Raw genomic sequence first — 10,508 nt, 5'->3', positions numbered from 1 at the left:
GAGCTGCTCACTGGTTAAAAACAGAATCTGTGCAGTATTTCTGAAAAGCGCAGCTGATGCAAAAAGTTGGCCTTTCGAAGGAAATTTTTTCTCTGCAAAAATCTTTTCTTTTTTTTTTTTTTTTTTGGCAGAACCGGGGATTGAACTCAGACCCTTGTGCTTGCCAGGAAAGCACTTATTCCACTGAGCCATCTCCCCTGCAAAAATCTTTTCTGATTGCAAGTGAACTTGTTTTCAAATTTAACCAGACAGAAGAAATCTCTTTTTTCTTTCTTTAATTTAAGCAGACGGGGTGCCCAAGAGCATTTTTTAAAATAAAGGCGACAGAGGTAAAACTAGGCCACAGCGGTGATGTTAGCTCCAGGAAAAATAGTCTGATTTACACTTGAATGCAATTATTTCAGCTTTTCAAGTAATGTAATCTTAGAGAGATCTTGGTTCCAAAAATATGACAATGTATGAAACAGAAAAATCATACTTCACGGGATCATTTTATTTCCATTAAATTCCACCCTGAATATTACAGAAGGCAATATTTGGTTTTATTATTGTTAATTCCAAATATAATAAATATTCTTCTCAACCTGGGTTGATTTATTATCATTTAAAATAGTAGAATGTTTGAGGCTTTCAGTATATAGATGGTATCATAGGATTTGGTCCAAACTACTATTTCTCTAACTTCTCTGTGCTAAAGTTGAGTGATGTAGTTTCTTAGAAAGCATATGTTGTAGAGATGATATTTAAAATGAAAAGGTAACAATTACTTTTGCGGTTATTAAAGCTCATATCATTGAAATAATTTTTATTTTTATTTTTTATTAATTTTATTGAGAAACAAATAGCAATGAGACAGTTGCAAAACCGATTCATAGGACAGTTTCTTTTTTTTTAATTTTATTTATTTATTTATTTGTGTGTGTGTGTGTGTGTGTGTGTGTGTCCAGCTCAGCCCACCGGGGTGGGGGGGGCGGCTGGCATGTGGTGCTGGGGGATTGAACTGCGGTCCCTGTGCTTTGTTAAGCTTGTTCTAAGTAGGTGCTTTAGACCACTGACCCATCTCACCAGCCCTGATTTCACTGTTAACACATGCATTACTCAAAGCTATACAAACTCTCTTAAACATTGCTCTCTCTAGCTGTGTAGCTGTGTAGAACATTCTGCAAGATTTCTAACCGGTTCCTTCAGCAGGAAAGAAGCCAGCAGGTGACAGGGCACATGTCCCACAGGCACAGCTGCCCTCAGGCCCCAAGACACTTCTCAGTGCTGGAGACACACCCTGACTTCAAAGGGGCTCTTGTGCAGGCATCCCCACCAGGCCCTCCCTCCCTCCCTCCTATTCCTGGAAAATCCAAACTTGTCTCATCCTGGGCCCAGAAGGCCTACTCTTCCCACGGCGGCCTTCAGGTCAGCAGGTCTGAATTGTGATTCTAACCTGGGAAATTTATGCATAAAATGGGACCACCCTCCCCATAGAGTTCTTATAAAGACTAGTGCCTTGACATTTGTAAAACACTTTGCACTCGGCGACACTGTCATTAAGGACCTTACAGGAAAAACGGGATCAGAAATGATTTTCCAGTAGCCAGCTTGCTAAATAAAAGGAATTGTTCTAGACATTTTAACACATCTAAATTGGTAATAATGAGTACGTTTGTAAAAATATTTGGTACATCAAACACATATAAAGATTCCTGGGGCTGATGAGATGGCTCAGTGGTCTAAAGCACCTACTTAGAACAAGCTAATCTAAGCAAAGCACAAGGACCGCGGTTCATTCCCCAGCACCACATGCCAGCCAGCCCCGCCCCCTGGTGGGCTGAGCTGGCCACACACACACAAAATAAATAAATAAATAAATAAATAAATAAAATTAAAAAAAAAAAAGAGAGAGATTCCTACATCGCTCTTCTTTCTTCCCCTTCTTCAGCCACGGTTCCCAGGAATGATACGTACTTGTATGTGCCATCTGTTTGCAGCCTCTGGACATCCCAGCCCACTCCAGCTCGGCTCACTGATCCTGCTCAGCAACTCTGTCCTGATTTAATCTCTGTGCCTCCTCTAACCCTGTTACTGTTAATCAGTTTCACCTCTAGACTTCTCTCTTGGTGTCCATATGAAATTCCTGCATTTTCCTACTTTTCACACTGCTCCACCTTATTCTTTGTCCTTGAATTAGTATTTATGTTCAATTTTCACACTGAAAGCACTTTTTCTATTTTTATTTTTTGCATTTTTTTAGGGAAGAGTCTACAGGGTGCTCAGGGTCTCATTACTAGATCGGACTTGTAGTGATCCACTTGTTTACAGCCTCCCAAGAGCTGGGGATACAGGTGCACACCACCACACCCAGGCTCAATTGCAGGCACAGCAGGACTGAAGCCCCGGCCCCTGTGCCTGCTTGCAGGTGCTTTAATCCACTGAGCTATCTGGCTGGCCCAGAAGCACAATTCTTTTCAGTTAGACCTGGAGTGCAATTCTGGTTCTATTTTCACTAGCCTGACTTCCTGTTACTAGGTTGCTGAATCCCCTTGAGCCTCCATTTCACCTTATAGGAAATTCTTCTCTGAATAGTTATACTAAATTAAGACTTTAGGGGCTGGTGAGATGGCTCAGTGGTCTTAAGCACCTACTTAGAACAAGCTTAGCAAAGCACAGGGACCACGGTTCAATCCCCCAGCACCACATGCCAGCCAGCCCCGCCCCCTGGTGGGCTGAGCTGGCCACACACACACACACACACACACACACACACTCAAATAAATAAATTTAAAAAAAAAAAAGACTTTAGGGGGCCAGGGAGATGGCTCAGTAGAATAAGCGCTTCCCTGCCAAGCGCAAGGGCCTGAGTTCAATCTCCAGTTCTGCCAAAAAAAAAAAAAAAAAAAGACTCCAGTTTTTGGTGTTTTATTTTGTACCGGTAATTGAACTCAGGACCTTGTGCTTGCCAGATAGGCATTTGGAACACTGAGCTAAATCCCTAGCCCAGTCAAGTCATTCTATGCCGAACCTCTATTTTTCATTGGCATGATCGGTAGGTATTCATAAATTGAAAATCCAGCCTAGAAACCAGCTTTATAGCCTAAGAATGTCCGAACTCAAAACAAATACACATTCTTCAAAATTTTTATTGACCACATAAAAGGAAACAATATAAACTATGATAGTTTATCCTTTGAGCTATTTCTTCAAGGGGTAGATTAGCCAAAGTTTCTTAAGGCTCTTGGTTCAAAGCAGTTTAGACTGAGCATGCCATCTTCTGATAAATCTTCCTAGAGCACACATAGGTACTTTTCCTTTTGAGACCTCTGAACTGTATTGAAAAGTAGGGACATCTGCCACAAAGGAAAAACAAAAAAAAAGTTCAATGATGTTCACATCAGTACCTCTTAAAGTTCTTGAAAGTGAAATGTTGGGAGACAATTTCAGTGTCTTTCTTACTCTTCCATTTCTATAAAAATCTAGTTGGCTGAGCTCTGAGACACCTTCCTAACAATAAATCTAGGTTTCCCAGAATAAATTCCGTCTAGTTACTCTGCATTATCAGTTTGTCATGCTATTTATTTCTCGAAATGTCTTCAGAAATACTAAATGAAGCAATTTCTTCCAAATTCCTAGTCCTGGGTTTGAGTTTCACAATATTGAAAACATCTCTAAAATATTTGATCCATCCTTTGATTGCTTTAAATGCCTTAAAAATGCATTCCAGGGCTGGTGAGATGGCTCAGTGGTCTAAAGCACCTACTTAGAACAAGCTAAGCTAAGCTAAGCACGGGGACCGCGGTTCAATCCTCCAGCACCACATGCCAGCCAGCCCCGCCCTCTGGTGGGCTGAGCTGGCCACACACACACAAAATAAATAAATTAATTAATTAAAAAATGCATTCCAAAGGTTCACAAGTAAAGCTGGGTATGATGGGGATGCCGGTAATCCCAGGTACTGGGGAGGCCGAGAAAGGATTGCCAAATTTAAGGCCAGCTTGGGCAATCTGGTGAGACCCTTCTTGAAAATAAAAAAACAGGGGGCCAGGGAGATGGCTCAGTGGAATAAGTGCTTCCCAAGCAAGTGTAAGGGCCTGAGTTCAAACCCTGGTTCCACCAGGAAAGAAGAAAAAAACAGCTGGGAGCCAGGCATGATGGCACATGCTTGTAATCCCACCCCTTTGAGAGGTTAAGGTAGGAAATTTACAAATGCAAGCCACGGCCGGGGAGATGGCTCAGCAGAATAAGCACTTGCCTGGCAAGTGCAAGGGCCTGAGTTCAATCCCTGGTTCCGCCAAAAAATAAAAAATAAAAAAAAATCAAGCCCAGAACAAGACCCTATTTAAAAGTAAAGTAAAAAAAGGCTTTAAAAAAAAAAAAGGCTAGCAATATAGCTCAAAGGCCCTAGGCTTAATTCCCAGCACTTTAAAAAAAATTCCAGGGCCAGGGATTTAGTTTAGTAGTACAGTACTACCTGGTCCTGAGTCTGATCCCCAGTACCAAAAAGAAAAAAAGAAAAAATTCCCCATAAGGATGGAACAATTTATTTTATGTTAGCTAAAATTAGGGAAATGATTTATGAAAGAAATATTTGTGTCATAGAATGCTGTTTAAGAGATAGACTGGGCGTGATTGTGCATGCCTGTAATCCCAGCACTCTGGGAAGCTGAAGTAGGAAGATTACAAGTTTGAATCTAGCTAGGGCAGTTTAGTGTAGTCCTGTTTTTGTTGAGTTTTTTTTTTGCAGTGCCAGGGACTGAACTAAAGACCCTGCGCTTGCCAAGCAAGTGCTTATTCTACTGAGCTATCTCCCCAGCCCCTGAAACCCTGTTTTAAAAAAAATAAGAAGGGTAGGGCAGGGGAGATAGCTCAGCGGCATAAGTGCCTACCTGGCAAGCACAAGCTTCCAAGTTTGATCCCCAGTACCAAAAAAAAAAAAAAAAAAAAAAAACAGGGGTTGGGGGCTCAATGCTAAGGCCCAGGATTTTTATTTTTTATTTATTTATTTATTTTTGGTGATACCAGGGATCAAACTCAGGACCTTGCACTTGCCAGGCAAGCACTTATTCCACTGAGCTGTCTCCCTGGCCCGGTTGGCCCAGGATTCAACCCTCAATACAGCAATACAGAGGAGCCAACGACAGGGAGCAGGGGGAAAATAGAGAAGACATCTGAAGCACTGCAGTTACTACCCAAAGTGAAGTAAAAGTCAAAGCTTGACAATCCACTGTTTAAAAGACATTTTGGTTCATTAAAGTTTTTTTTCTTTTTTCTTTTCTTTTTTTTTTTTTTTTTTTTTTTGTGTGTGTGGTACCAGGGATCGAAGTCAGGACCCTGTGCTTGCCAGGCAAGCGGTTATTTTACTGAGCTATCTCCCTGGGCGCCTAAAGGGCTATTCTTATGAATACATGGCAATGGGGCTGGAGAGATGGCTCAGTGGTCTAAAGCACCTACTTGGAACAAGCTTGGCAAAGCACAGGGACCATGGTTCAATCCCCCAGCACCACATGCTGGCCAGCCGCGCCCCCTGGTGGGCTTAGCTGGCCACACACACACACACACACACACACACACACACTATAAATAAATGTTAAAAAAAAAAAATGAATACATGGCAAGGCAAAAATATACTTGCCTAAGCTTGACTAAACAGGTGCTTTAGACCGCTGAGCTATTGTGTTCAATCTCCAGTAACAAGAAATAATCTTAAAAAAAGTGTATTTTCACCTACGATAAAAGCCTAACAGTAACAAACCTCTGCATTTTAAGTTTTTCTAAAATTATTCAATGTATTGGTATCAGCACTTGTTTCTCCAAATGGGTATCATGCTAACAAGTCTTCATTCTGTTATAAAAACAGAACTATTAAAGCTCAATGTTCCCATTAATGAAATCTCTAGCCCCTTTAGATCTTCTCCAACCTAGCATTTTCTCCAAGACAAAGTACTCACAGATATCATTCCCCCTTGCCCAACCCTTCTAAAACAGCACTTACATTTTTTGTATTTTACTGACATCATACATTACACAGGTATTCTCCATCTTGAGTTCCTAGTGAACAGAGACTGCTTCCTAGCACAAAGAAGGCACTAAACAAAACTCTCATGTTGAACATGGCCCAACTCCCCTATCAGCTTTCAGATGGTTTAAGAACTCTCTTTGAACACCAAACACCACTTTTTCCTCCTTACCGTAACAGCAGTGAAAATTTCACTCAAAATTTTAATGAGAAACACTTGAATTTTTCTTTGAAGCTAGTGCACTAGAAAAATGCACCTTAGTGACAGCAATCACAACCGATACAGATCATCCCACTTCCTACATATTTTGTCCTTACTAGCAATAGAAATGTGTAAGTTACTTACTCCATCTATCCAGTTTAGGGTTTCTCTCACAATACCCACCAGCTTTTACTGTAATTTATCAGCCTGCACAGATTTCTTATCTTAAAAAAAAATAGATTGTTAGGAATTTTTTTTTGGCGCTTATTCCACTGAGCCATCTCCCCAGCCCCTTCTTAGGAATATTTTTCTTGGGGGGGGGGTTTAAAGACCACACTTTTAAAAAAAAATTTATTTTTTTCCTTGTTAGGAATATTGACAGCGAGCAGGAAGTGGGGGCTCACTCCTGTAATCCCAGCTTTCTGAGAGGCTGAGGTAGGATGACAAGCTTTAGACAAGTTGGGCCAACTTTGTCAGATCATATTTCAAAATTAAAAGGAGGGGTAGGGATGCAGCTCAGTGTGAAGACCCTAGGTTCAAGTCTCAGCACCATAATCACCACCAAAAAAAAAAAAGTCAGAAAGAGCCCAATAGATACTGATGATATATCTATGATCAAAGCACAACAGCCTTGCAACATCTACCATCTCCATATGCAAGTCTTCACTGGTTACTCTGGTTTTGTCAGGGAAACCAAAAAAACTACTGTCACTTCAACTTTTACTTAGTACTTTTTAACCAGGGATTAAACTCAGACCTTTGCACTTGCCAGGAAGTGCTTATCTACTGAGCCATCTCCTTGGCCCCACTTATTTTTTTATGTATTTTAGTACAGTACAGGGTCTCACTACACAAATCAGACTCATAGTGACCCTGCTGTTTTCAGCCTCCCAAGTGCTGGAATTGCAAGCTCATGCCACCACACCTTCTTTAGCACGTCCTGGGGATAGAGCCAGCACGGCACAGGGATTGAACGCCAGTCCCTGCGTCTGCCTAAGCAGGTGCTCTAGTCCGCTGAATCTACTCTTAGTACTTAAAAGCCAACCTACTATTGTGAATTAAAGCCATTTCAAAGCTCTTCTGTAACTAAGCCTGAATGAGAAAGTCATGAATTATATCTATTTTATTTCATAGCTGTGATATATGTATTTAATAACCAACTTAAAATTGTATCATACTACATTTCTAGGAAGATGCACAGGGGCCGGGGAGATGGCTCAATAGAATAAGCACTTGTCTGGCAAGCACAATGTCCTGAGTTCAAACCATGGTACTGCAAAAAAAATAAATAAATAAAAGTAAAATCTGAATAGCCCTTTTAGGGGCCGGGGAGTTGGCTCAGTAGAATACGCGCTTCCCTGGTAAGCCCAAGGGCCTGAATTCAATCCCCTGTTCCACAAAAAAACAAAACAAAACACGTTGATACAACTGTTCTTTTTCCTTTATCTTTTTGAGACATCTATATAGACGTCAGGCTGGCCCCACATCTTCAGCAATCCTACTTTGGCCTCTTGGGTGCTGGGACTATAGGAGCATGTATCACCAGAACTGACAAATACTCCAAAAACCCCCAACTCTAATGTGTACTAAAGCCCATCATCAAAGAGCCACTGTCTTGTATTTCATTAAACATATGCATCTAGTAATTTTTTTTTTTAAATTTTATTTATTTGTGTGTGTGTGTGTGTGTGTGTGTGTGGCCAGCTCAGTCCACCAGGGGGCGGGGCTGGCTGGCGTGTGGTGCTGGGGGATTGAACCATGGTCCCTGTGCTTTGCTGAGCTTGTTCTAAGTAGGTGCTTTAGACCACTGAGCCATCTCACCAGCCCCATCTAGTAATTTGTATACATGTTACTCGGTTTATAATGTGGTAAACACAAAATAGTTTAAAAAAAAAAAAAAAAGGCACCATAACAGTTAGTTAAGGTAAGCTCAGAGTGACTTTTAATATGCCTGTCAATGTTAATAAAACACAAGTCAAACAGACAAGTGCAAACATGTTTTAGGCCAAAATCGGGAAAACAAAACAAAACAAAACAAAACAAAACAAAACAAAAAAAAAAAATTTTTTTTTCTTCAAAATATATTAGCCAATATTATCAGTCAAATGGCTAATAACAGATAAAACTTATCTTGAAAAACCTGGAATCAGAAGTCATTCTGGCATTTCAAACAGCTCTGTACAGTATTACAAAGATCAGTTTATATACAAAAATAATGAAATCAGGCAAAATATTTAAAAACAGACCATCCATACAATCAAGTACAAAACTTAGGAGGAAGAAGACATTTTAAAGAGTCAAGGACATTATCAGAAAGAAAATTACAAAACCAGTAATAATTATACTACATTAATACAGCATTCCAAAAGAGAACAGGTGCATTTTTTCAATGCACTAGCTTCAAAGAGTTTTAAAAAAGGGCAAATAGCTGCTTTTCATCAAAGAGCAGCTATATATTTCACATAATTGTTTCAAAAGAAAGCCTATTAACAATGATGATTGTTTAATGCTACAACTTTACAGCAAGGACAAAACTAAAATAGCAGCAAATCCACAAGGCAAAACTTCCACAGAATTGTTCTATGGTTCATGCAATGCCTACAAAGTGCTCCCAGTTGGATATACAAGTACAATTCACAATTCAAAAAAAAAAAGATCAACACAAAGGTGCGTCAGAGGCCAAGTAGTACTAAGTCTTTCAGCATTTCCCATTTTGAAGGGAGAGTATGTCTGTAATAAAGCCCTTGAGTCCTCTATACAGATCACTACAGGGAAAGACACCTTTTATTACAATGCAACAAACAAACTGTAAGCAGCACACCACCATAGTGGTTAACCCTGCAAAGGCTTGGTGTAACGTCCAACAGTGACTGACATCCTAGAGAAGACAGACTGGTAAGACTAAACAAAGCCTGATATAGCAATGGTCAAAATAGAGCCTCCAACTGTAATTCACAAATAAAAATCCTAAAAGGTACTTAAGTACCAATCAAGAAATTAATTGCAAAGTAGACTCTAGCAGTGATTTCAACCTAGCTTGCTCCTGTCACAGTTTTTTGGGGAAGGAGGGAAATGAGTTCAGTATATAGTAAGGCTGACAGAGCGATTCATTTTCTTCCCAATAAGTCGAGAGGTTCTATTACTCTGGGTGGTGGATCTTGTGGCCATCCGGTCAGTGAAGAGCGCTCTTTCCTCAGCTGCAGCTTTTGCCATCTGAGCTTTCTTGAGTTCTCTGAGAACATGAAAATATGAAAGAACACTTTTAACCCTCTCTTTTCTTCTCTTTTTTTTTTTTTGGCACTTGCCAGGCAAGCGCTTATTCTACTAAGCCATCTCCCCAGCCCGACTTTTTTTTTTTTTTGAGGAACTGGGGATTGAACTCAAGTCCTTGCACTTGCCAAGGAAGTGCTTATTCCACTGAGCCATCTCCCCAGCTCCAGCCCAACTTTTAACCCTCTTAATTCAAAGAAGAAAGTCTAAGAGGCCAAGCACAAAGTGTATTACCAAACGGGAGATAGTTACATGTCATTATTATAAGATCCAACTAAGAAAAGGAAAAATAGAACATGAAATTTGAACTGCTAGTCAACTTAAACTTGTGTTTTATTCCATTGTTTCATAATAAAAAATACCACATTCATTTTAATATATGGAGATAGGTAATAAAGATGTTAGTACAAATAATGACTTTGGGTCTTAAATAATTTCATATAAAATTAATTTATAGGAGATGAAAGAATTTTCATATTTGTATAAACTATAATAAATATCAAGTAGTAAGCTAGTAACAAATCTTTTTAAAAAAAATTCATTTATTCATTCATTCACTCACTCACTCACTCATTCATTCATTCATTTGGTACAGACTCATGCTATGCATCTCACTCAGTAGTGATCCTCCTGTCTCAGTGCTGGGATTACAGGCATGTACCACCATGCTCAAGGGCAGTTATAGCATGCAGTACTGGGGATCGAACCCAAGTACTTGTGCTTGCCAGGAAGGTGCTTTGACCGCTAAGCTATCTCCCCTTTACATAAACTTTTTATCTGAAGAAGATTCTTGTAATTTAAGCATTAAATCTGAGTTTTTAGATTTTCAAGTGACTTTTATCAGACTCAAAAGGTAGGAAATAAACCAATTAGAAATAGCTGTCATCTAGGGGGCTGGGGAGATGGCACAGTAGATGAAGCACTTCCCTGGCAAGCACAAGGGCCTGAGTTCAATCCCCAGTTCTGTCAAGAAAAAAAAGAAGGAAACAACAACAACAAAAAAAGAAATAGCTGTCAGAGCCATCAAAGACACTA

At 39.9% G+C, this 10,508-nt stretch overlaps 1 protein-coding gene and 1 pseudogene across 1 annotated transcript in view; both read right to left on the bottom strand.

Moving 5' to 3' along the window:
• Window positions 1-255, bottom strand: part of LOC101565778 — a 10,295-nt pseudogene extending 10,040 nt beyond the window's left edge.
• An 8,008-nt stretch (window positions 256-8,263) lies between these two features.
• Window positions 8,264-10,508, bottom strand: part of Wee1 (WEE1 G2 checkpoint kinase) — a 22,341-nt gene continuing 20,096 nt past the window's right edge. The window contains exon 10 of the mRNA XM_004634940.2: window positions 8,264-9,435. Within this exon, the coding sequence (XP_004634997.1) occupies window positions 9,282-9,435 (154 nt within the window). The 3' untranslated portion in view covers window positions 8,264-9,281. The remainder of the gene's footprint in view (window positions 9,436-10,508) is intronic.

Source organism: Octodon degus, unplaced genomic scaffold (genome assembly GCF_000260255.1).
Source record: "Octodon degus isolate 3935 unplaced genomic scaffold, OctDeg1.0 scaffold00067, whole genome shotgun sequence".
Classification (NCBI taxonomy): Eukaryota; Metazoa; Chordata; class Mammalia; order Rodentia; family Octodontidae; genus Octodon; species Octodon degus.
The sequence above is the reverse complement of the archived record's forward strand: the minus strand, read 5'-3'. Positions and strand labels throughout refer to the sequence as shown.